Raw genomic sequence first — 27454 nt, forward strand, 5'->3', positions numbered from 1 at the left:
AACTACGTGGAGCGTCAACGCTGACTAGTCTGTCACAGGTCAAAACTTGGTTAGCTTGTTTGTGTGATCAAACAAATGGCACGCTTCATTTGTTATTCTATGATTGTTTTTTTGTGAAACAGGCTCAACAATATCATTTTTTTTATTTGTCATAAAAGTGAAAACGGGGTGCAGGTTAAAACTTAATAAATCAGTTCATCTTTGGAAATGGCGCAAAAAATTTACTTGCATCTCTTTCAAAAAATAAAGAAGGCACTCATCAACTGAAGACCTTTCTAGTTCTTATTAAACATTTGCTGTAAGCAAACATTTGCACTTACACAACATCACTTCAGGTGTGCCTGTGGTGTCAAAATCTCAAGTTCTTTTTAATTACAGGGAGCTTAAGACACGCTGAAAACACACCATGCTCCACTTTCAATTGTCACTCAACCATTGTGGTTCTAGCTCAGGGATAGGCAACTAGCTTTTACCTGAAGCAAAAAAAAATGTATAGAAAAAAAATATACACACATACACTTATTGTACAAACTTCTTTCAGTCTATGAAACCATATGGAGTATACACAAACTATCAGCGACATGTCTATTTACTTTCAGCTATAAGCTAAATATTAGTTTGATATGTGTATTTGTGAGTTTACTCACTATTTTAGTCCCAGTTCAACTTGATAGCTAAATGTTGAAAGTATTTAGCCGATTCAGATGATTTGGGTCCGGAGCCGCACCAGTTCAAAGGCTGATGATGACCAAGGCAGGCTGAATAGTCCTGGCTCCAGAGTGCAATTTGAGGCGGAGCTCAATGTGGGGTGGACCTAAACGTTTGAATCCACCTACACGGTTAATCACCTTTTTTTTCTTTACTATTCTTTTTTTGTTAGCTATTGAAAATTACATATGCTCACCAAAGTGTGTTCAGGGGTCATAGAAATCGTGTCGCTATGTCTAACCATGAGTGTCTAACCATTGGGTTCAAAAGATGACCTCCACATAGATATGAGTGTTATGGGTGTAGTACCACATGAAGGGAAGTGTAGGTCAAATTAACCCTCACAGATTTAAATGTAAAATATAACGACCTCTAAACAAGCTTACGTGAAGCGTTTGTTTGCGTATCTTGGTGACTGATGAAAGAAAACAGACAGACATAACAGAAACAGCACCGAAGCTGCAGGGAGGTTGTGCAGTCTTTGCTTCTTTAAGTCAGCCAGGGAGAGACAAATCGATATGAGGTTTTCAGGAGTTGACGTGGGCCTAAGGTTGAGCTCCATCCATTCTTTTGAAATTATAAGTGATGTCTGTAAAATTATTTTAAATGGACAAATTGTGATGAGTCCCTCCAATGACTCCCACCAAATATGGAGGGAACAGAAGAGGGCGTGGACAGACTTCTTATTTAAAAGTGTTTTTTTTAAGGCATGAGTTATTACATTGTTTCTCAAAATTGTAAGGGTAAAAAAAAAAATTAAACTGTTTTCATTTTCCTGATCAAAAATACATAAAACAAGCTTATTAGTAAATAAGTTTAAAACTCCAACCCTAATTCGAAACCCTACTTTGAAGCCTTAAGCCTAGTTTCAAACCCTAAAATATTACCTTAGCCCTAGTTAAGGATTTAAACTAACACAACAAAGAAAAGACTCGACAATAATTACAAGCTGAAAGAAAACTTTATTCACTGTTTACAGATTGAAGAAAGAAGAGCCGATCTCCTACAAATTGGATCCTGTCTCTTATGCTAGAACCAAATTCCTAAACCACAAAAATTAGCAAACATGTATCCAAAAGCCTTTTAAATTCCTTTCTCAGTAAAAGTTACCCAGGGATATGTTTGTGTTTGCTTTGTTGCTGCATCGACAAATAATGTGGGGCATTTTTATTATTCAAACCAAATGCATAAAAAAGCAAAAGCACTTACGAGCTCGTGTATAACCTGGATAAAAATGGGTAGCTAAACACTATGTAAATCGAATCGGGTCCATTACCTATGTCAATGTAATACAACCATTCTAAATGCATTTTATTTATATATCTCAATGTTTAATTGAAATACTACAGTGGTACCTTGACTTAGTTTGTTCTGGGACTGAGCTTGCAAGTTATTTTACTTGAAATCCTAACATTTTTGTTGGAACACAAATCAAAATAATTAACCAAGCAACGGCTCGTAATTTTAAGTTGGGTCACTTGTACTGTGAAAGTACCACTGTAGCACAAACAGAAGCTAACAGTTGAGGAAACATTTTCTTAAAACTGAGAGAACCGACAAAACAACATTTTGATAATTAGTTCAACTCAAGATGAACTTTTGATCCAAACAGTTGTAAAGGTTACAGCGGCCTAGTTTGTTTTGTTGGTACAAATTTGGCAGTTTCAGATGCTAGCCAGGCACTCCCTTGTCAACCATAAAATGTCATTTTCCTGGATTTCCCTCATGTATTTTGTTTTTCCACATCAAAATCACTTATTGTATCAGGGACAGATTGTTGAGTTTTTGTTTTGTTTAAACATCAACAGCAACTAGCCTGTACAGATATAAGTGATGAGTCAGCAAGACATGTTAGCGTTAGCGTCCAATGTACAAAATGAAGAAAAACAAAGTGGAATACATTCTGTTGTTCCAGCTCACTATTAGTTAAATGTATCCATGGAGTAATAATTACAAACAATGGATAACTAGAAAAAAATATTAGTGGGACAATCCTGAGATCGACTGTACTGCAAAAACATAAATTTGGCTTGAGAATAATATGTCACCTCTTTGTCGTTCAATGTTAATTCACCAAAACACATACATGTTGACGAAATAATAAAGCAAAGAAATTTTAAAAGAAAGTAATTTCTCAAAAATAGTCATAAGGGACACATTTCGGCTTTTGATTGATTTGTGTGTGTGTACTGATTGTTTATCTGTGATTGTTCTCCATTTGAGTCATCAATAAAACAGATGCTGAGGTTTATTGGAGGGATTGGATGTTGTTTTACTAACATAAAAAAAGCTTACGTGTTTTTTTTACACAGCCACATATTTTTTTTCATTATTGACATCTAATTCGTCATGCCAAATATTTAATTTTACACAGGAAAAGTCACTCTTTGGTTCAACTGTACTCTGTTTTTTTATGTAAATGCAAAGAAAAGAGCTCGGAGGGAAGTTTAAACGCACCGAAATAAAACTGCTGACTTGTTTTTGAATGGTTTAAATATCTTTGTGAACTGAAGAAATTGATAGTTTTTTGGTCCATGTGGCGAGCTCAAGTACTGTTACGAAGGTGCAAAATTTGAACACAATCTGAATAAAACAGTAAACTGTGTCGAAACAGGTTTGAAACTCGTTGTGCTCATCCAATGAATCTATCGCAACAAATAAAATAAAGACAAAATGCAGACAAAACAATTTCATCAACATCGGTTGAGTGTGAAGTCAAATTTCATCGTGGAGAGTGGGGTAATATTTGCAGCAGAATAAATTGAGCGTACAGCTGTAGCAAAAAAAAGGGCTACTCTAAAAATATTCTGGCAAAGTTCATAAACCTTGAAAATGGCGTAAGCACATAGCAGGGCAAACGGTCCCTTTAAAAAGCCGCAAATGCCAACATGAAAGGCAACCAGTCTTTTTGCAAATGAGCCCCAAAATCCACAAGGATCACGTTACTTTGTGTATTATTGTAAACATTTAAAAGCCATGCTAGCTCCAGTTGGTCCATTTTTTTTTCATCTTGTTGATACCAACATGCTGCAAACATAACTTTTTCTGTCGCCCTCAAAAACAAGGAAGCAAACATTAGCAGGTCCTTTATCAATCAATGTGTCGTTACCTTCCCATGGCTGCTTAGCCACTGTTGTTGTCCTCAAGAAAATGTTGCAGTCCCTTTTGGATTTTTGGGTTCTAAGAAATGTAAGCAGTTCGGTGGCAGCCCATGGATGTCTAGCAGGAAGGATGATAATGACACTCCCAAAGTGCTCAGAAAGTTCTTCATTGTGACACGAAAATTCTGTTTTTGAGAATAGTTTACTTCAGTGTCTTACAAGAACAAACAACATAAAATATACAAAAATCAAGACCTAAGTCATATTTTTCTAGACGTCAAAAACGTCACACGAATGTTTGTAGAACAGTAAATACAGACTAAGCTTGCCATGAATAGCAAAAGATTAGGAATAAATGATGCCACCCATGTTTAAATTCAAAATCATTTTGATCTTATTTTACATTATTGCCCTAAAAAAAAATGGCTTGCAAAAGATTTAATTGAGAAACTTTCCCCTAAATTGCGCATATAGACCCTGCAAAACTTGTTAAATGGCTGCGTGAACAGTGCAGCCACTTAAGGTTTTAGTACCTAATATCGATCCAAACAATCGAATGTCCAATGAATCTATCTCAAAAAATAAAATAAAGCGCAGACAACTCACCTTTTTTTTTCTTTTTTTAGTTCCAGTGAAGATCATGGCAGCTGCAAGATAAACATGAGAGAATTATACTTGGGCATCATGTTTCAAATGTGAATCAATATTTGCTCATGAAATTTGGGAGAGTAGAGTAGCTCAACTGTAAAGTGTTAGAAAAAAAAAATAAACGATGATTCCTCGCGGCCTCAGTGAGGATTTCGTTTAGCCTTTAATCTGCTATTAGCCTTGGGAAAAACATGTCACTCTATATTTGGACAGCTACAAGCTAATAGTCTTTCCTTGTATTAATGAAAACTAGGTATCACAAGAATATTAGTCAACACAGGTTGGAAATGACAAAAAAAAAAATACAAACATTAAAAATTACAAAGTAGAAATGAAAATCAGAAAAAAACATTCATCCATCCATTATCTGTAACACTTGTTCCCATGGGGGTCGTGATCGTGCTGGAGCCTATCCCAGCGGTCATCCGGACGTAGGCGGGGGACATCCTGAATTGGTTGCCAGACAATCGCAGGGCACACAGAGATGAACAATCATCCGCACTTGCACTCACACCTACGGGCAATTTGGAGTGCTCAATCGACCTAGCAAGCATGTTTTTGGGAGGAAACCCACGCAGGCATAGGGAGAACATGCAGAATCTGCTCAGGGAGGGCCGGAGGTGGAATTGAACCCGCACCCTCCGAACTGTGAGGCGGACATGCTAACCAGTGTTTCACCGTGCCACATCAAAATCAAACATTAAAAATAGAAATGAAAATCAGAAAAAACAAGTTCTACTTTCTATAGAATATGGTTCTACGTAGTGTTTGAAGAAAATATTGGTGTTATGAAAAAAAACTGCACCTTTACAAAAAAGTCATAATGCCACAAAAAATGATATAACATGGGAAAAGGCAAAATTTGTAGCACACATCCGCAGCAAAGTCTGTTTAATACTGCGGTTTTGCGAAGGCTAGAAGTGTATTTCTCTTCGTACTGCTTCTTCTTTGCAGTCCAAAATTCAATGCATAAACATAAGAACACGATCGTTTGGCTGCACGCGGACGTGTTCTCATTTATCTTTACGATGTTAAATGACACGAGGGCTCACAGTCATATGCATCATTTATGGAGTGTGAGTGTGTGTGTGTGTGTGTTTAATTCAATAGGACATTTCCATATTGGTCATGCAAAATGGCCCCCCTGGCTCTACGGAACTCACGACACATCAAGTTATATGAAATAGGATTCATGCAAAACAAAAGAAAGACAGAAAGAAAGAAAGAAAGAAATGTCCTCATGCAGCGTTTACATAAAAAAAATAAAGACATGATTATGATTCTCACCATAATGTCACTTGCAAGAGAAGAAAGCCTAAAAAAAGCTTGAGTAAAGAATCAAGGTTAGTTTGAGGAAAGAGAGATAGGAGGATTAATTGCATAGAAAAGGATGATTAGAGGCTGGAACAATAAAATAAAATGACCAAAAAATGTAATACTCCCAGAATATTCTTTTGTTATTACGGAAAAGAAAACATGTTTAAAAAAAAAATCAAGAACATCACAAGAAAAGAATGGATTTTTAATGTCTATCGCTATCAATGACGGTGAATGAATTATTTCATATTTTTAGTGAAAGAATTCTATCGACAAAAAGACTGATCCATGTTGTAAGAAGATGTTCTTTGAGCCCAAAAATGCTATCAGACATAGCAAAAAAAGTACCTGTCGGGAGCCCCAAGAAAATGTGGGCTCTCGGTCACCAGTCGATGTGCCTCGGAGGAGCCGAGGCCCGTGGGAACCTGTTCATGGTATCGTACGTTGGGATGCTAGCACAGGAACAACAACATTAACGACCATACACAGAAATAATAAAAAAATAATAAAACATTTGGGGATTAAAACAAGGCGATCATTAGGCCAGAGAGCAAAACATGAAAAGGCAAGCGTCACCCAATTAAGCACTGCCACTGAAAAACACTCTCTACTTTCTTTTTATTTCCCCTTTCAAACTTGATGCCATGAACTGAAAAAAAAGTGTTGTAATACAAAAAAAAGTGTGGCTTAAAAGAACTTTTTAATTTCATACACGTTTTCATCTACAAACCCTGCCTCTCTTATGATGAATTGTGACCATTAAGAGACATTACATGTTTTGCTCTCTGCCTGAATTTCTGGGCTCATATTCAATCGTTGAGTATTAAAAAAAAACAACAACATGCAGTTATTTATTAATTTTTGGGGTGAAATTAAAAAGGAAAAGAAAAGAAGCTCAATCCCAAGCGTTTTGCCATGCTTGCCTCTCTGGGAACAAAAGGATCAGGTGCACATTCATTGGATTTTGGCTGACTCTAAACAAGAGGAAACAATGATTTGATGACACCGTGTTGCAGCTCTGCCACCTCGCAAACAATAAAGAACATTCAGCAGCAACCAAAAGTGAAGGACAGAATTACAAGAATTCCTTAGGAGCACTATTTTATGCTATGTTCATGTTTTCTTCCCATTGGCAGTTATGCACTGCCTTTGATTGCTTCACAAGATGAGCATAAGACAGAAAATTGCAAGATCTGTAAAACGCTGCATACTCAAAAAACAAAACTAATCCAGATACATAAATGAGTGACTATGCAGCTTTACACTGTCACTTGAATTCCCGCTAAAATCAACAGCCGTCATCTGCTTTAAGTTGGTACGAGAGCCTTTGATTCCCTCAAAAGTCAAAATGAAGGTAGGTGAATGAATACAAGCTCTGAATAGTGCTATGTGCTTTTTGTCATTCAATTGAAACCCTGGAAAAAAATAATAAGCTAAATGCGCAGTACAGTCTACTGAGAAAAAGTTAAGCGTGTTGAGTGCGAATGTGCGTGTGCATGCTACCGCCACCATATTGCATGCATTGGACTACCAACGAGCGTATTTACCTGGTCACGGGGGGGTTTAGGATGCCTTGTGGGGGCTCGCTATGATAACCATTATTACCACTTCCCATACTGAAAACAAAACATTGCATACAAACAAAAGCATGAAAGATGTGTGATGAAACATGTGGCATGCTTGTGATCCTTGTCAATGGGGGCACCATTTTCTTTTGTATTATTTACAGGAATGCGCATTTAAGCTTTTGTAAGGTCACAATTGCGAGAGCCCTTGAGTGAAAGCCGAGGGACACCCCAAAAACCAGCACCGACAATTAGTAGTTGTAAACTCTTCAATAGTTAAAAGCAGAAATGGGTGATTCATGGCAAAACATAACAAACAAATGTTATATGGAATGCACCAGGAAGTAACCTTCCCCCTCCTCCCGTTTACAAAAGGAACATGCCTTCCAAGTCACAGTATCTTTGTAAAGTGCAGAGTGCCAAGAGGAAGAGGAGGAGATGTCAAAAGCAAAAAGAGAGGATGAAGGATGAGTCGGATGATGGAAATAGTAGAAATGGTTATCACAAAGTAAAATGCCAAGTCCCGGAAACGGAGGAACTATGTGGAAGGAGGAAATAAAAGCAGGAAGAAAGCGTTAGGGTTGCACAAAAGAAGCTTGAAAACAAAATGTCAATCTAATTTCCTTCTCAAACTATTGCTGGAAAGCAGCAGTTGTAACCCTCCTGTTATTTCGCTGGTCAAATTGAGCCCTTAGTTAAAAGTTCTTGGGAAACTATCTAATTCTGGACTGGCGAGTTCAAGGCCGTTTCTCTCAACAAAAGTCATCTTATAGGTTAAAAGACAAATTTGAAAAGAATACTGCAGAAAAAAAAATCTGTGAATATGAGTTAGGTGGTGGTGGCAGAGGAAACGTTTATAATATAATACTATATTTATTTATTATGATTTTTTTTTTTCAACACGGGACCCCTCCAAGTGTGGTCGTAGGAGTTGTCCATCCCTGATTAGGATCGTTAAACTTGCGAGTCACATTTAACATATCTAGAAAACAAACCTAACAGGAGGGTTAAAGAGGAACTAGCAGTCAAACAGTAAGCATTTTGAATACGTATTTTTACTAGGAAGTACGGGTTACAAAAACAAATAACAAAAAGGCAGCAAAAACACCTACTCGTCATAAACGTCCTCCGTGTCCATCCTGCGGTAGAACTTGGCCAGCTTGACAGCTAACGCGATGCTTGGGATGAGGAAGAGTGTACTGCAGCCCAGACCCATCCAGAACACATTCTGCACAAAAAACATCCATTAGTATCTGCAATTAAATTTCATTTAGATGTGGGAGTGGGAACATTTTCAATTTTTTTTTTTTTTTTTTTGCAGAACATTTTATGAGATAGACCACCTACATGACTGCGAAACCTTTTATCATCACGTTTGAAAGGAAAAGCATATTAATTTTCAGCCCCCCAAATGAAAAAAATGCCATATTAAATTTTAGCCCCCACAATTGACACTTAATTTTTTTTTCCACACTCACGTTTTCTGTGGCACAACTTTAAGAAACCGTGATATTTTTATCTCATTTTAGAAGAATGTAGTATTAATTTTCACAGCCCCACAAAACATTTGAAAATTGGCAAATTCAGGTTTTCACACCCCAAGATTTTCACAAAGTTTTAAAATGGCCGCATCCCAGGTAACCTATTTATGTTCTAATGTAATTTGAAAATCTAGCCATATATACCTTTTGTAATCTCCAGATTGATTAAAACATTTTTTTTTTAAATTGCACTCCTTAAAACTATAATCTATCCTACACTCTTTTAGTTTTTGCAACTATATATTCACTAGTATCTCATTTGAAAACACATGTATTGCATGTATGCATGTATATTTACCATAGAGTCCACCAGGAAGCTGCAGGTAAAAATTTCCGCTGTGTCCAGCACATTGCTGAAAGGCTTGCATGGTGCCACCTCCATTGCCAGCTGCATCAAGGTGACACATAAACAGAACAGTGTATTGCATATAAACAGTAGTAATGTTATTACATATTATCAATGTGCTATTACAGCCTTATGACTTACTGATGTCTTGACCCACTCTATGTATTGATGGAAGTAACCCACAATAGTTGATGCGTATTTTGTGCTCTCCTGAAGGGGAAAACATTTGTTTGAGTTTAGAAATGACATTAATATGCAATATCTTGTCTGTAATGGGATTCATGTTGTTACCTGATTAATAAGATGTGTTGCATTCTGGGAAATGAGATACTGGGTTGCGTTGATGGCGTCTAGTATAGCTAAGACTTTGTTCTGTGGACAAGAAACAAATTGAGAGGCGAGAGATTCATTCTCATGTTTGATTTTTTGCCCAGTTCTGTGTGGCTATCGGACATCTTTTTTTAATTTGGCTGGGTGTTTAGCTAGCTGACTTACTGGCAGGTCTGAGGCCGTTCTCTCCAGGAACCTCATGTTCTGGTTAAGGGAGCTCTTCAAGGGAAACAAAGAAGAATGGACAATCAGCGTCAGGGCCAAACATCAAAGCGTGAGCTACATCTGGATTATGATGAGTCAGCAAAAACGATCAAGAGTGACCATATTTGTGATATGTCACAGCACACATGCAGAAGGATTCAGAATGAAAAGAGTCCTCTTAAAAGTTGAGCATCCATTTTCTATACCGCTTATCCAGTCGGATAACGATTGGTTTTAACTGATGAGGACATGCGCGATGTAAAAATGGATGCATGTGGAAAAGATTAAATGGATTACGGTCCTTGCGACTAATTGAGGCAACGGCCACTAGTTGAGGAAATAAGGTGGCTGTGACATAAATAAAACAAGTGACCTTCACTTTCAAAGAGGAGGAAAGCAAAATGTCAAACCGCTGATTGACAAAGGATACGTGTTGGCATTTTGGACACAAAGTCATTCAATACTACACTTCAAAGCAGTGTGTCCCAACCAAGACACATTTTACATAAGAAAATCTCACGGCACAGCAAACAAAACTAAATTCACAAAAACTAAATACACACAAAAAAATCCAGTGCTTCCCTCTTCTAATGAGTGACCTGACTAATCGCGTCGCCTTATTCCTTTTTTAGGCAAAAACAGCTTAGTTATGAGTGGTCCAGTGGATTCCTCAATAAGATATTGAGAAGATTTGAGATATGTTTTCTGACCTATTAAAATTGAAATGGTTGTGGATGGGAGTCACTGCTTCGAAGGATTTACACCAAGACACACACACAAGCATAAAAACACACATAGACACACACGCGAAACCCACGTTGTGATTGTATCCTTTAAAATGAGATACATTTTTTCAGGTGTGCCATCAGAAAAACACAAACCACTCTAGTAACCAGTTTACACCATGTAGTGCAGTTCAGAATCGCTTGTTTGACCTCCGCCAAGCAAAAAAAAATACACAAACAAGTGTATAACCGAGTAAACCAAAAAAAAATTACATGCTACCTGCACCACTTGCTGCAAACAACGCTTCTACATTGCACAAAGTGACAAAATGACAAAAACACATTATGAACACACCCATGTGCTTGCTTACCCTGGCTCTAACATATTTCTTGAAAATAGAAAACAAGCATAAAGAAGTACATTGAAACAGATGGTGTGTCTTTTTTAAAAAGCCTAACAGCTCATTTAAAATGTAAAATGTCAATATAACTAAATAAAGAACGAAGGGGCTGCAAATGGCGATGGCAAATGGGCGTGGCTATAGTGGGAGACTTACCATGGCCTGCTGCATGGGGACCACCTGGTGGCTGTGGATCTGTCGCACGGTGCCCACGTGACCTTTCAGAGACGTTTGCAGAGGACCTCGAGGCTGGATCAAACGCAAAAAACATACACACCTTACCAACACAGTGTTGGTAATATGGTGGCAATTTTCCTAAATAAGGCCCTGAATGGAATTCTCCGCCTTATAGAACACCAAGATCTCAATTCATCAAGTATTTTGTTTGTTTGTCTCACAACTGTATACAAGTAGTAATTGTTGATTTCATGCAAAGCCCTACTAGGCCAGGCAGAGATGTTAGTTCAGTTTAATAATTGAACTAAACGGACAAACCGAGCGGGGTGTTAAATACCATCAGGTCTGTCTGAGCTTCCAGCTCTTTGGCAAATGAGAGCAGGTCCACCACTGTGACGCCTTTGTTGACCTGCGGGAGAGAAACCACATTTATACGATTTAGTTACACTTCATTCACACAAAATTTAATTTGAAGATCAATTCGAGGAATGTGCACAGAATTTTTTTCAATTAGAAAAGCTATGAATCTCATTTTGAGAGTAATGCGTGGTCACCTCTTCCAGGTAATCTGCGTAGTTTATTTCCGACAGACCCGCTTCGGAGAAATCCAGAAGGTTCTGCTTGCTCTCCGCTTCCAGCAAGATGATCCCTCTCAGGTCAATCTTCACGCTGCTCAAAAGGGTTACCATGTCCGCTGTGAACTGTCAACAGAGAAAACAAGCCCGTCATAAAAAAAGCGGAAATGTTATATTTACTAAGCTGTAGAAGCTTTTAGGGAGAGTATAAAATAAATATGTTATATTATTTTAATGCCCTATTAAATGCTTTTGGAATTTGAATGGCACATTTACATATGTTTTGAGATTTAACATTGAGATTTAACATATTTATTTGTATTCATTCATGTATATATATTTATTTTACAAATTCTGCAAATTCAACATTAATAAAACAAAATGCTAAATGTTTTTTCCTGCTTTTACTAGAGTTTCTACTATTTATAAATTAGTACATCAAATTACAAAATATTAAATTCAAATATCTATATCTTGTATCCCTTGAAATGAGGTAATTAATGATTATTTGAAGTAGTATTGGATATCATCAATTATTATTAATTTTCACTTATTATTACCATTATCATTCTCACATTAAAGCAACGCCCCAGGCCACATGTATTTATATTGATAAGATTCACAAATCAATTAAAAAAAACAGCTGTATAGCAGAGTGGTAAGAACCCATGTTGCATTCACTGACCATTGTGGTGTTGAGGAAAGATGATACATTAAAAACTTTGTCCAGGCGCAGGGCGGAGTAGATGCCTTTGTTTTCTTTGCAAGTGCTGCAAGACACACATAGGGGACTATTAGACAATGCATTTGCTGCCACCCAGTGAACATAACAGGAAGTGTCTAATCCACACTTTAGCCTCCTGACAGGAAGTTTATTCTAGCCACTGATGCATGAAGTCTGCACAGTGTAAATCTGACTTCAGGTTTACACCGCTATGTCATGTATGTGGCTTTAAATGGACACAATGGAGCTCAACATGTTTGGGAAACAAGGAATGATCTCACTCAGCTCCATAGCAAAAAAATAAATAAATATGCTGTTACTCCCCCTCCTCTTGGGTAACAAAAACCCTCCACTGTACACATTATAGAGCACCAGACAAATGCTGGAAATATTACTAATCAGAAGTCAGGAGAAAGTCATTTCTGGTTAAGTCACGTGTATGTAGAAGTATATATTTTTGAAAATCAACACTTCATATTTTCACCTGTACAAGCTCTCTGCCGTGAGATCTAGCTCTGAGTCGTTGTACAAGTACCCTGGGATGAAGTTCCTCCACTCAGGATTCACCAGGTATGGAGCGTCCACCACCTGGAGATAGGTTGGAAAGCAGTATGGGGAGTGAATGGTGACAACCAATCACATTTAATAGTGTTGAAATATTGTAATGATTGGTCACTTGAGCACTGGCCTTAAAGAGTTCCTTGGTGTGAAACGGCTCGCAGATGAGCTTCTCCATGTTGCCACCCACCAGGAAGATGATGGTCAGCAGGCCCATCAGAATCCAGGAGAAGATGAAGCTGAAACCCACGCCACTGGCAACCAGGAGACACATGGTTATGACAATAATGATAAAAACAAATCAAGAGTAATGAAGAAGCAGGGGAACAATTTTTAAAATGGGCCATCATATTTCTAGAACGCCAGTATTTTTTGTTTCAAGTGGTGTCAGTCAATATTAGTAGCGGTGCTATTTTTTTTAATGTCCAACAAACAGCTTTCAGTCAAAAGTTGGAATTTTTTTTTTAATATGCAGAATTATTTTTAAGGCCAACTGAACAATGTTTTTGTTACTCGTATCAGAAGTAGGGATTCCTTTTTCAACATGGTCTCTTTGTTTTAGGCCTAATAGCACTATTTTTTTTTTTTTTATTTTGTTAGAAATGTCAGTATCAACAGTGTCAGTGAGGCTATTTTTTTCAGAATTACATTTTAATATTTATTTTCTTAGAAGTGGTGTCAAAAATGGGGATCCCTTTAAAAACATGGATTACACTCATGTCAAATGAAAATATTTTTTGGGTGTAGTATAAACATTTAGGATCCGGGTAAACAAAGTATAGATTTCAGTTTCTTTTTATGGTTATGTCCAATAAAGCAAGTTTTTAATTCGAGATGTTATCAGAAGTGAGGATCTATTTCTTACGCCATGAGCATGGTGCCTCCCGTGTTGGAGATGCAGCCTCGTGTAGTGGGCGAGGCGTGCTTGTCGTATCCTAGTGTGCCGCACAGTAAGCCCAGGTAGTTGAAGGCCAGCACCAGTACCAGAATGCAGCACAAAGACACGCAGCCCGTCCACCTGATGCACCCACATGCAACACAAGGTGCAAGGAAACAGGATCATTGAAATGCAACACGCACACATCAACCTCCATTTGTGCTATTTTTAACATGGAAGCAAGTAGTTGTTTTTTTAACTGTTTATTTCCACCCATCCATTCTCTGAACCATCATCACAAGGGTCGCGGGACTATTTATCCATTTTAATTATTTTTATATGTTAATCAAGCATCCTTTCAATTTGGGTAATCTTTCACACACTGATGACACAAACAGCAGCGGTCTGACCTGTAGAAGTCCAGCTTGTCAATTTCAGGGTACTGGTCCTCAATCTTGGCGTGGACGTGGCTGATGAAGATGGTGAACTTGGACAAGGAGTTTTGTACGGGCAACATTTTGGACAGGTTGCCTATGTTTTCACCGATGTTGTCCACTAAACTCTGCATTGCTAATACAGATTCAGTGAAAGCAAAATACAAGAGTTTTAGTGTACATAAAAATCAATCACATAAATTTCAAAATTTTCAAAAATCCCAACTTTTTCTTTTTTTTTTTACTTACGGTCAACAACAGGCCGGGTCTGTACCATCACCATGTAAGGCGTGTCGTTCAAGGATGCGTAACCCTAAACGACGAAACAATTATTATTTTTTTTTATTAAATGCATATTTTTATGTTCTTTTCCCCAGAGGTCATCAACAACATCAATGTCAAATAATGATAAAATAAAGACTTTCCATTCACCTTGTTGATGACGGTGCTGAGGTCTGTTTTTAACACATCATTCATCTTCTCCAACTGAGCATTTACGTTGGGAAGCTGAAATGATAGAAAATACAATAGCCACACATGTCGTTTGGGCGACGAGAGATATTTCTTTAAAATGAAGGTCAACATTTGTTTTCAAATGTTAACAAATAATACATGTATTTTAAGAAATACAACTGATTCATAAAACATACAAATATTTAATCAATATTCATAATTAATAATACATTTAATTAAAAATACACGCATACTACATGATGAATCAAATGTTTAAAAAAAATCTAAAATTCAAGAACATTATATATTTTGGATCAAGGTTGACACCCAATACATAAATCTGTTTAAAATGTGTATGCTTGGTACCCGTGTGAAGTTGGCGCTGATGTGCAGCTGCTCGAGCGACTGGAGAATGCCCCGGCACAGCTGGGCCGAGGTGGCATCTGACTCTTCATCGTGGCAACCGGGGTCGTTGAGGGAGCGCTTGATGTTGGCGCGGACCAGGCTCAGGTTAAAGTCGAGCTTGCTCGTGGCCTCCTGCAGCACTTGCAGGGACACGCTCACATTCTCCAGGGCCTCCTTAGTTTCACGCATGGCTGCAGAATGAGAGCACCATGTTAATATTACAAGATGAAAATATTTAGCAAACTAATGTTCTGGCTATCGTGCTAGTCGTTGATGATAAACTAAAAGATTAACTATCCAGTGAGCAAGTTTTAGAAAGAGAATGGAATAATTAACTCTGCCTCTTCATAAACAACCACTCTTAGAATAGTGCTAGTGCATGGGCAGCGGAGTGAATTCTGGAACGCACCCTCCATCTTTAAATCAATAACTACCTATATCGATATAGTTACCTTGTTTTTATCTGTCTCTCTAGCCATCTCTAAATCTATTTCTTTATTGATCTTTCTTGACCATATTTCAGGCTAGGTAGGCTAGTGAGTCAATCAGACATCTTGCTATTGATGTATTTTAACCATTACAATATCATTACATCTTTAAAGAAGTATTGACATATTGTTTATTGTTGCACTATATATCTGTATACTATGCAGCCCATGTCCTTTTATTTTATTATTTATTTATTCAAAATTCTTTTTTGTCTTCAAGGCACACTATGAGCGTTTGTCTTCAATGATAAATCTTCCCAGCAACTACTTGGACGAGAATGTTACGAAAAATAACATTTTAATAGCTTTCAAATGAGATGCAAATCTTTGTTCCTGTCCTTGTACATGGGGCAATTAAAAGTTTAAAAGCACCAGGGGACACAACAAGCGAGCGAAGGGTAGGAAAATGACAAACCCGCCCTTTGGGGGACATTTTACAATGGGATTGGGGCATGCATGAGTCCTCTCGCATTCTTGAATGTACTCAGCATGCAGGGAAATAGGAAAAAACAGGAACTGACGTTGATATTTTTCAGATTCATTATTCATAAAATTGAATTAAAACTGCACCAAGCAGAAATTCTCAAGCTAAGTTTTCAATATTTATCATTCCATCTCCCATTGGGTCAATGTATATTCAAATTAAAAATGCTAAAATCATCATCAATATCCAAAAGCGCATCCTTTATTGACAAAATGTTGCCCAAATCCCACTGAGAATCTATCCGGGCAGAAGATAGCAAGAAGCTAACTTGAAGCTGACATCATCTTCCCTCAATCAAACAGCACACACAAAAAGCTCGTGAGTCCTCGTATCTCCTACTCCTTCGCGTCACACAACACAAAGAGATGCATGATACCAGTCACAGAAGATGGAAATTGAAGTCTCTAAATTACAGTCTCTATTTATAGACTTGATAAGCTTGTGCAAAGTGCAGTTTTAATGTTCAAATGGGTCTTTAATTCGACATAAGGGGGCCATGAAGGGGGACTGAGGGTTGAGGTTCTGGGGAGGGCACACCACCAGGGGAAAACCAGACTTGAGGTTCAATTGGGGGTGGTGGTTCAATTCCTTTTACCTTTAATGGCTCGGTCGATTTTCACTTTACAACAATCCACCGAAATGAAAGAAAAGCAAAAAACAAGAGGCTAAACTATGACATCATCAAAATGTTATCACAGAATCATTAACTGATTTTGATTACAGCAGGCACCATTTGTTACTTAAAAAAATACACAACAATCTCCATAGTTACTTTTTTTAGTTACTACTTTTTAGTTACTTCCATTAAAAAAAATCCCTTCACTTTTATTACATGTGATTTTTTCACTATTCAGTTTATTTTAAACTTGATTCTTATTTATTGATTCACTTGATTTCTTCATTGTTTGATTACTTTTCATTATTTTACTATTTTACTTTTAATCTTTGTTGTTATTTCACTAGATTTCTTATTACTTTGGGTAATTTGTCTATTAAAACTTGTTTCATTCAAGAATTTCACTCGATACTTTTGTCAATACTAACTACATAATATATTAAAAATATACTGTTATTAATTATTTTGTAAGATTTTTAATTTTTCATTTTAGTTTTTTACATTAGCTTTTCAATTATTTTACATTTTAGTGAAAAAACTTAATATTTAGAATATTTGACCAGATTTGTATTTATTATTTTAACAGTTTTCCCACAATTTGACCTGCTTTTTAAATCATTATTTTACATGATACTAAATAAAAAAAAAAATCCTTGCTTTTTTTCAAAATATATTTTTTAAATAGATTCAATCTATTATTTTACTTGATACTGGTTCATTATTTTTACTTGATTTCTTTGTTATTTTACTACTGTAGACTTTTTTTTCCCATTGTATATATTTGAGTATTTGTGTTAAGATGAATTCTCTTCACCATCCCTTGACAAAAAGAATACGACTTTATTTGTATTGCTGCCATCCTGATGGTATCACTACAGGATATGAAACTGGGAGCTCATACGCACCTCCTGTCATTTTAAGGCCGGCGTCCAAAGCCGGGTGCACCTCCTTATCCAACGCGTCGCGTATCCTTCCACCTAATAGCGGACCTATGTCTGTGCAGCAAAAGGAAATAACCAGATATTAAAAGAAAACACAATACAGAAGGTTATCAACAGATAATCTTTTTGCAGTGCTGTTGATATAATCAGGAACAAAAAGAAAGAAAGAACATTTTGGCAAACATCTTGGCTTTAGGTTTACGTTCTTGATAATTAACTATAAAGTAAAAATGATCACAAATATTTATAGTAGGCAAGAAATCAAACATATTCGGAAAACTCAAGTTAAATTGGCTGCCTTGCTGAAAGGCTCCAATTATATCAAAATGTTGTTGCTTTTGACTTTTTAAGGATTAGAGGAAAAATTCTTAAAAATAAGGAATCAAATCATATTTTGGGATATCATTCCAAGGTATTGCTTATGTTTTCAGTAATTTAGAATCATTGTAATGTGTGGTTAAGCGGCTTGCCACTAGAGGGTGGAGTTAGACAAGGAGGGGACTTACTCTCCACATCGTGGAGGACTTGGTTTTTGGCGATGGCATACTGTGAGGTGAGGTAATCGATTTGCTGCAAAAAGGAAGCACAAACAAACGTGTACTGTTCATGACTATGTATTTAAGAGGTACCGAACACCACTCAACAGCGCAAAAAGTATATAAAATTCAACCCCTGACACCAGTTTCAACATGGATCAAATACAAGCGGACCTACGAAAATTCTCAAGGACCCATGTGCGAAAGTGAACATTTTCATTTAATGACTTGAAATACGGTGTATAATTTTTAGCATGGCAGGATACATAAAAAGTCTCGAGAACGCGCGTCAGAAAAACAAGAAGTTGGTTATTTTAAAAGTTTGGCGATTGGGTATTTTTAATAGAATTTCAAATCCCAGGGCTAGACTCCTATAAGGGGAATTTTCAAAATGAGACCTGATCGAAAGCAGGTTACGTCATTTATTGCAGCCGGAACATGGAGTCAAATTTCATTTTGAGAAAGTGTAGTGAACCTGCCAAAGTCGTCATCCTACCATTGGCGTGTCGTTGGCGAAGGTGTGCAGGTCCCTCATGTTGCTGTTGACCAGACGTCGGATGTTCTTGACCTGAGCGCTGAGAGTCTGGTTGGCAGCGTATGCGCACAACACACCAATCCTGGCAAAACAACGAATGACAACACACTGCCTGTGAGTGGGAGCAAGCAAGCCCCAGTACGTCATGACCTCTACAGTCTGCACATGCACAATGAGCCGAACATTAGCCTCTTTCAGGCAGTTAGGGTTAGCAAATTTGCTGCATAATAAAAGGTCCATTATTTATGTGCTTGTCCCTTTCACGCAGAACCCCATTTCCGCCCCAAAAAGCAGTATGCATCTATTACAGTGTTTTATTCTGAAACCTTGTCATCATATATAAAGGAAACTTGCAGTCCTTTTGCCCTCATCAGGCAGACCCGAGCGGCTCGTCTCAGGCTTAATTAGCTCCGGCAACATCAAGGCGACGGCAGCCCATAATATTAAGCTGCTTTCATGACTCACCTTCAATCCCTGCAGAATTGTCAGCTCAGCAGCTCACAGCTAGGACGAGATATACACGTGTATTTATATATTAAGCGTGTGTATATGTTTCCGAGCGCACAAGTTGCAAACGTCCAACTTTGATCATCTTGAATCTTATGGAAGGATGTAAAGACGATTGTGTTTTTCTCTCCGAAGGGGTACACAATGTGCAAAGCGAGGCCCGGGCCTTCCTTCTATTGTTAATGAGTGTACAAAGCGCATTTCATCTTTTCCAGTCCTGAGATGAACACCCTGCAGGAAAATCCCCGTCTTCCCCTCTGTGTTTACAATCCCATTCATGCAACGTGTATAATCCTGTAGATGCTGTCGGCGTTCAGTCAGGGTGAAACCAAACAGGTGCCTTGTAACTCAGATCATCTGAATCATCCGCCTATCTCCTTTTGGATGTCAAAACTCTACACACCCCTGTTGGAATGCCAGGTTTTTGTGCAAAAAATTAAACCAGAGGTAGCGGGACTGGATGGAGCAATTGGAACTTGATGCTCTCTATATCTGCCAGTTTAACACGTGCACTCGTCTCGGATTCATACATAGACAATTTAATAACTGATTTAAAATAGGAGATGTGAGGATATCTTATAATTGAACTATCTCTCAATCGACCATTCAACATGTCTACAGGAAATAAGAAATGAATTATTGAGTCACAAAATTAAGTCTTCTTGTCCTTGCCAAATCATCCACTAGAGGGGGCAACATTTACTCCCACTAATTTAAGAGAGGCTACGCAATTCCCGTTTGAATCCGAGCCAACAGACCCATGCAAGTCAGAAAATGAAGAAGAAGGAGGGCATCAAACTAGTGTGAATGTAGGCCACTATTATGAGTTGACACGGTCTGCCGGTTCTGAAGCTCGTAGCCAAGCTGACAATGGCCTGCATTCAGCGGCCCGGCTCCCCTCCCTGCTTTCACTCGAATGGAAGTAAACCTCCATCATCATCTGTACACAACAAGACAATAACGAGCACAGCCACACGGACAGTGCAGACCTCTGCCAAGGCTGGCTCTCACAAAGAAAGGTTTTCAACAATAAATCCCCCATTTGCCAAGATACTATCACTGTCACAGGCTTGCATTTCTCCCTGAGGGAAATGAATGGAGGAAGAGTTTCATATTCAGGTAAACACATCAAAACTGTTAGTCACAGAGGATCTCGACAATAATATAAAATCTACTGAGTGACCAATAAACCTTACCACAATTTCAGACTCGCATGTAGAAGCACGTATGGTTATACCGTACGTGTAATGAGTTTATCTTTTTTTTCTCCACCTATTCCCATTGAAAACAGAGTTGGCGGCAAATGACGTCACACCGCTCCTCGTTAGTATTCCCGTTGATGCCATTTTAACTTAACAGCGCTCAACGAGTGAAACCACTAAGTTTGACCCGAAGTACTTTCAACAAGTTTTCTTTTTTAAAAACAAGTGCAGTCAGCCGCTTTGAAGCGAAGAGAAAGAGAAAAGTAATCCCCAAAGAAAAGGATTGTTGGAGTCAGAGATGGATGAGAGCGCAAAAGTCAAAGCGGCTTTTTCGTTCCGGGTTTCTCTTAATCGCAGACTCAAGAAATAAAAGAAGGATCAAATCGACAGTATATTCTATAGTGGCGCTATTTATAGAGACAGAAATCTTCCCGGCCAAGAGAGATGAAAGATCATCGCTTATCCGTCACCTACTGGATGGCGCTCTCAACATTCACTTTTAGAATTTGTTTCATGAAATCGTACAGGTTACTTTAGATTTGTTGGTGTCAAATATGAATCATCAAAACATACTTGATGGATGATTGTAAACAAAATCATATGCATGTTCTTTTTAATTCATTTTTATCAAGGGTCATCAACCTTTTTGAAAGTGAGTGCTAGTAGGCTAGCAATATACGTGCGAGACTTTATAAGACTGCCGTCACTGAAAAGCATGAACAGAAAACTACGGATGGCTCTTTTTTGCTTCACTGTGCTCTCCCACCCCCCTGCCTCGCCAGCACACTCCCTTTTCCTGCTATCATCCTTTATATTCTCCTCTCTGCGACTATTTTCTGCCTACGCTTGGACCCCTTGCGGGCGTCATTTAGTAGATTTCACCGCCTCCTGTTAGTCAATTTATCACGTTGTGAGTCACTGGAAGATGTTTGTCCTGCATTTGCACGCACAGATGACCATTCGTCTGCAACGCTAACATCTTATTGGAATCTTTCATGCACTATTGTGTGATTGCCGATACCATTTCCACTTCCCAAGACCTGTACTTGTTTTTTTTTGTTTTTTTTTATTGGGGAAAAATGAAACAGACTCATTCACGTGAGCTCATTCAGGACACCTTCTGAGCTACTTTTCACCAGGTTTTTTTTGGGTGATATTAAAATAATAATAGTAACGTCGTAGTTTGATGTTCATCTTGGATTACTACGGGGTTCAATGGAGGAGGCATTTAATGGATTTGAGGATGGGCAGGTGGCGTCGACATTATCATTAATTAGACCCCCGTAGGATTGTTGTGGTAGGGGGTTTGCCTAACTCGTCATGCTGCGACCTTTTGCGCTAATGGTGTTAGACAGCCCTCGACTAAAATAGAGCGTGGAAATGCATGCTGGGTAATGACGTGAGACAAGTTGTCTTTTGACGCATTTGCAAAAATAACAACAATAACGTTGATGTCATTACGGTCTAGTTGTTTGAATTTCTTCAGTCATAAGAGGCAAATTAAAGCAGAAATTGGGTTGTGCAATTTGCACATAAGCACTATATTCAATATACGTATGCTCAAATCTGGACATTTTTGGAATGGTTTAGCACAAGTAAATATAAAACATTTATTTCTATGTGAGAATGTGGACATTCCGCATGGTTTCGTATGCATATCCACTGCATGTACTGTACTCTTGGGATTAAGCCATTCCAAAGTGTGCAAACACATTTATATGGATTTTCTGTTCCAAAACCATTCCATCTTTCTGTCTATAAAAATAAAGAGATACTATGCAGTTCCAAAATGTCACCTGCTGTGTATAAACACATGGATGGCCATCCTGATCCATCTGCTGCTGCTAAAGCATTCCAAAATGTTTACACTCATAAAACAACAACACACTGAAGTAGTTTTTGGTATTAAACTAAAATATGCCCACTCCCACTAACTCATTTGGATTGTAAAATGTCCATCCTCATCAATTATGTATAACCTGCATGGGTATGCAGTTTTTGGTTCTAAAAAGTTCCAAAATAGCACACGAACATAATCTAGTATACTAGCAGTAGCTTGACTCACACATTTAATTCGTAATCGAGTCTGTAACTCAATGGATTTAATTTATCCATTCCAGTCAGGTGTTGGAGTCAATATATTTGAGTGGTGGCAAAGTTGAAGCTCGCAACTCACATTTTGTCTCACGAAGTTAAAAAAAAAAGAAAGATTGCCTGTAGCTTGAAAAATGTTTAAATTCCACATCCATACACACTGGTAATGTGTTCTGGTGCCTTTTTGTCAGTGGGAAAAGAAAGCGTTGCCATGGCAACGCGGCAGGGGTGTATTTACTTTGACGAGAGCTGACTTTCCTCCGTGATTGGAAAGAGTCTGACTTATTGGAAATTCCAAAGCACGACCAGCAGACACCAGGGAGCGTCATTACTTATTAAATCTCCCCAGTGACCGGAGGAGACGCTGGAGTGAAAGGAGGACCAAAACCAACCCCAAGGCGCCTTTTTTATTTTTTAATCATCCCCACTTCAGACTTTGAATCAAATAAAATCTAGATAGAACCAGAAACACCCAGAGTAAAAGTGCATGGTGGCCAGATGAGTAAAACTTGAATTTCTTTACATTCCACTGAATTATGTAATCAGTGTCTGTTAAGGACAATAATGTAGAATGCTATTGTTCCACATTACAAACATTTTTGTTGCACTTGATATGTTTTGGGAGACTGGAACAGATTAATGCCATTTCCATTTATTTCAAAGGGGAAAGAAGATTTGAGATATTAAAGTAAATAATAAAAAGTAAAGTAAATCCGTACATGGATTATAATTTTGATAAAATGTATGTTTATATGTAAATGTGGACATTTTTGTGACATTTTAGCAGCTAAAAATGCAGAGCTGTGTAATTCTGTGGATACTCTGTGATGGTTTAGTGTCGAAAGACTTGCACTTGACGTGCACTGTTTTTACACCATATACGTGGCACACTCACGTGATGACCAGCGAGGTGGAGAAAAGCAGCGTTCCCAGCAGGCCTCGTCGACAGTCGGCGTTCTTCCTCTGCCGCTGGTGCATCTCGCCACCGCAGTTGTCGCAGCAGCGGCACAGGCAGAAGAAGAGGCCCACCACAGGCACCAGGACGGTGAACAGGACACCCACCGCCGCACATACCAGGAATCCCACCTCGTAGTAGAGTGCCTGGGGGAGCGAGTCAGGGATGACAGTCAAGGAGGTGCCATTGAGTTGCAAGGAAATGCATCCCCCCTATGTGCTTATATACCAGTATGGACATTTCAGGATGGTTTATCATCTGAAAACAAATATCCATTTGTGTTTGAGTGCAAGTGAGGAAAGAAAGGAGGGACGATGCAGAAAAGCTAGAGGCGCTTTGATGAATTAATCAAATGGCATCTCTATTGTGTGTACAAATGGGATTAGCGTACACAGTGAAAAATTTGCTGCACCTGTAAGAAAGCAGTAATAATGAACCATTCTGCGGTGTTATTAAATATGATCAATGCCATGCAAAAGCGCATTATTGTTGGCGCACGCCTCGCAGATCAATGCATGCATGTATCCCTGCGGTGCTGCCGGATCACTAACGAAGGCAGCAAGACAGAATTTTTGATGAAAGGATGAACTTCCAGCTGAGCAACCGCCGAGAAAGTTGGACTTAAATATAAGGCTCCAAAAAAGAATTTATTAAAATAAAACCCATCAAATTTATGGAATGAATTGTATTGTAAATTATCATACCAAATCAGAATTTTCCACTCACTGTCTCATCTTGTCATCATAGCAAAAAAAAATTCCCCCCTTCGTAGCTTACAGCTTATACTATTTTTGGACGATTGCTTTGTTTTGGCGAGAGCCCGAAGGAAGAATGTGACCTTCTGCAAAGATGAGGTGGCGGCGTGTCGCTGTAGTTAAGATTTTAAAAATCACCAAAACAGCCGCTAGTGCGTCCTCGAGCGGGAAGAAGGTTCCAGCTTCGTGCTTGAAGCGAACTCCTTCAAAATCCGACGACACTTTGTTACAATTTGAAATTGTTTATCTCCATAAAAAGCATATTTACAGATTTTGTTATGCATGAATGAGGATAGTTAAGAATGGTTTATTGGTACAAAATGCCAGTAGGTCTGGACATTGCTGCAGTGGTTTAGCACCAGATAAATGCAAACCCAGAAAGAGTGATGTGAAGATGACCAGAAATGCAGATCCATAAGTATTATTTCTGTGCAAGTGAAGACGTTTTAGTAATGGTTTACAACAAAAATGCATGCCCAGAATGTTTCTGTGCAAGTGTAGATATTTTCGATGATTTAACTTTTGAAAAATAGCTTAAAACCCCCAAAATGCAAACTGGTAAGTGCTTTTGCACATATTTGGACATTTTTATTCTCGTAAAATTGTTGACATTTCTGGAATTTCACAAATCAATATTCTGACATATTAATGTGCAAAGTTGGATGGTTTGGAATGGATTAGAACATGCCATGCCAGAAAAATTATTATTAAATTATACAATATGTTCAGAATCTGAGAATTAAAATCCAATGTTTTTCTTAGACGGGTGTCGTACATATTTGGATGGTTTAGCACAATTGTTAAATGTTACATAGTAGTGTTATTTAAAATGTCAAAATCATGAAATGAATGACATTAACCTTGTGTTAGTCAATCATTTATAAGTTAAACATAATTCCTTTTTGCACATACGATTGTGACTTGGAATATTGCCTGCGCAGTTAATACACGCATTACAATATTCCCTCTGGTTAAAAAAAAAAAGTGATTCCATTACATTTGAACAGTTAAAAGAATATATCACTCCCTGTATGATGTTAAGAAGATGTAAAAGAGGCATTAAATTATTTGCTTAAAGGGATGAAAAGCATTCCTTCATTTTATGGATAACAATGTAAAACAAAGGGAGTGCTTTTCCGCGAGGGGAATAGTGAAGTTTGTTTTGAGCTTTAAATTTTACCTGCAGGCTCAGCACTATGTTCTCTGGCTGAAGGAGATATCAGATGGTTTCACGAGAAGAAGAAGAAGATGCATGCAGAAGACAAAGAATTAAAGCACAAGCGTCAAAGAAAAAGCAGGCGCAAACACAAACAACAACATCAACCCAAAGAGGAAATCATAAAAACAAGAGACATATGGCTTGCGTGCAGGGAAACAAACTTTTGGGAATTTCTTTGACGCACTGCGGGGAAAAATTGGCATGTGGATCAAGTTTGTTTACGTCTGTCTTCTCACCTTTTGATATTCAGTCTGAAGGGCTCCAAACTTGTCCTTGGCCAGTCTGATAAGAAGATCTGCAGGACATCATGGAAAGAGATTGGTCATACACAGCGAGTCAGAGGCCGTTGCTTGATTCAAAATGTCCAACCACGTAGAAAACTGTCGACGTTTTCACATAAACATGAATATATGCATCTCTGATACCTAACCATTACAAAAGGTCCCACCTTGTACATAAATGAAATAACAGGACTCAATAATACATTTCTGGTGCCAGACTATTTAAAAATGTGTTTCACACACAGTTATCAAACCGATTTTCTGGTGCTTAATGCACACATGGCAATGTTTGGGAAAGGTCAGTGTGTCCTATTATATGTGGCAGTTTTTGTGCAACTTTGTAGGGCAACTTTGTATGGCTTTTGTCAGTGTCTATTGTCGGCTTGAGGCCAGGTGTAAAATGATCGTGGCTTTGGGAAGGAAAGGGAATCTTTGAGCCTTTTGTGTGATGGCGGGTTTCCCCTACAATGACAAAACAATACCAGTGTTACCGAACCTACAATATGCAAAATCAACCAAATAGGCAAGAGGCAAAGTAAGCCCAGGGAAGGCGAGGCAGCATTATTTCTACATTCACAAACTAAACAGTTAACATTCAGAAGCGGAGAAAAGAGAAGTAGCTTAACAAAATTATCAAAAGAATGGATACTGACAACATTAAAAGACTGGAGCTTTGTTTTTTGGGCTGTTCTAATTTAAAACAGCATAAATTGACCTAAGCAAACAAACAGGAAAACTTAAAATAGCTTTATAGAAACAAGAATTAGTCTTTTTTGTATTTTTATTCAGATTTCTAAACAATTAATATTATGGAATAAACACATAAATGTACTTTCCCACTAGATTTTATTGTGCGCTAAATAATTGAAAGGAAAGACACACAATAACAAGCATTCTAAAAATATTCCTAAATACATTTTAATATCACTAAATGGAGAAATATACAAACAAGATAACACAACCTTGTGTGAATAGAGGATGAATTGACTGAACCAAAAATTCCTCTAGCTTTCAAATACTGATGATGATCATTTTAAAAAAAAATTCAACCAACAGTATATTCAGCTACTATTTTCTGATGATATTCGAGGCCCTCAAACGAGCTCAGCTCAAACATAAAATTAGCATAGCGACGCTCAAAGTGCTGAACATGGCTCTTTGGTGTTAGGACTGGGGCTTATCCTCTCGTCTTATGACTCGCTCGGCATTAGCCCCCATGAGCTAAAAGGCTGAAAGTGTACCAAAAAATAAATAAATAAAACGGGCAATTCAGACCGAGGGAAGAAAAAAATGTCAGTGAATGTTCTGGATGGTGGATGAAGAAAAGCAGAAGCAGGAGGTGAAACACGACATGAATGAATGGATGGATGCGCAAAGAAAAGTTTAAAAAAAAACAAAAAAAACTAATCAAGTTGCTCTAAACGCCACCAGACTCTAATATCAGCCTGCCCGCTAAGCTCCGTACTAACCGGCTTACGGAACAAAGTCAGGAGAAAATAAATATGGAATATGTAAGCCAGGCCGGGACACGCTGGCACGCCGCTAAACTTCATTCAGCCTTGCGTCGCTTGTACGACGACAAAGCAAAAAAAAAAAAAAAAAAAACGCTCAGGGATTTCAGCTGCGATGTTATCTCTGCCAATTTGATGTTTGGAATCACAATCCACGTGGAATTGGACTGTGGGAAAGGAAGGCCGCTCGGCATAAACCGGCAAGTTTGCTGACGCTCTCATTTTTTGAGAAACTTTTGAA

At 38.1% G+C, this 27454-nt stretch overlaps 1 protein-coding gene across 20 annotated transcripts in view; it reads right to left on the reverse strand.

Moving 5' to 3' along the window:
- Positions 1 to 6: 6 nt before the first annotated feature.
- Positions 7 to 27454, reverse strand: part of prom1a (prominin 1a) — a 35858-nt gene continuing 8410 nt past the window's right edge. The window contains exons 2-30 of one of the 20 annotated variants that reach the window (XM_068651102.1): positions 25658 to 25716; positions 25383 to 25409; positions 23388 to 23593; positions 18651 to 18771; positions 18125 to 18188; positions 17583 to 17672; positions 16657 to 16680; positions 15051 to 15280; positions 14664 to 14738; positions 14481 to 14544; positions 14208 to 14367; positions 13786 to 13938; positions 13051 to 13174; positions 12847 to 12950; positions 12324 to 12408; positions 11618 to 11764; positions 11401 to 11472; positions 11043 to 11135; positions 10857 to 10874; positions 9722 to 9775; positions 9518 to 9598; positions 9368 to 9436; positions 9179 to 9268; positions 8452 to 8567; positions 7322 to 7390; positions 6123 to 6226; positions 4416 to 4456; positions 3818 to 3994; positions 7 to 29 (exon numbers count right to left, since the gene is read on the reverse strand). In XM_068651102.1, coding sequence (XP_068507203.1) covers positions 6157 to 6226; positions 7322 to 7390; positions 8452 to 8567; positions 9179 to 9268; positions 9368 to 9436; positions 9518 to 9598; positions 9722 to 9775; positions 10857 to 10874; positions 11043 to 11135; positions 11401 to 11472; positions 11618 to 11764; positions 12324 to 12408; positions 12847 to 12950; positions 13051 to 13174; positions 13786 to 13938; positions 14208 to 14367; positions 14481 to 14544; positions 14664 to 14738; positions 15051 to 15280; positions 16657 to 16680; positions 17583 to 17672; positions 18125 to 18188; positions 18651 to 18771; positions 23388 to 23593; positions 25383 to 25409; positions 25658 to 25716 — 2465 coding nt within the window. In that variant the 3' untranslated portion in view covers positions 7 to 29; positions 3818 to 3994; positions 4416 to 4456; positions 6123 to 6156. The other 19 variants (XM_068651105.1, XM_068651108.1, XM_068651101.1 and 16 more) reach the window with 19 other exon arrangements.

Source organism: Syngnathus scovelli, chromosome 1, assembly GCF_024217435.2.
Source record: "Syngnathus scovelli strain Florida chromosome 1, RoL_Ssco_1.2, whole genome shotgun sequence".
NCBI classification, from domain to species: domain Eukaryota; kingdom Metazoa; phylum Chordata; class Actinopteri; order Syngnathiformes; family Syngnathidae; genus Syngnathus; species Syngnathus scovelli.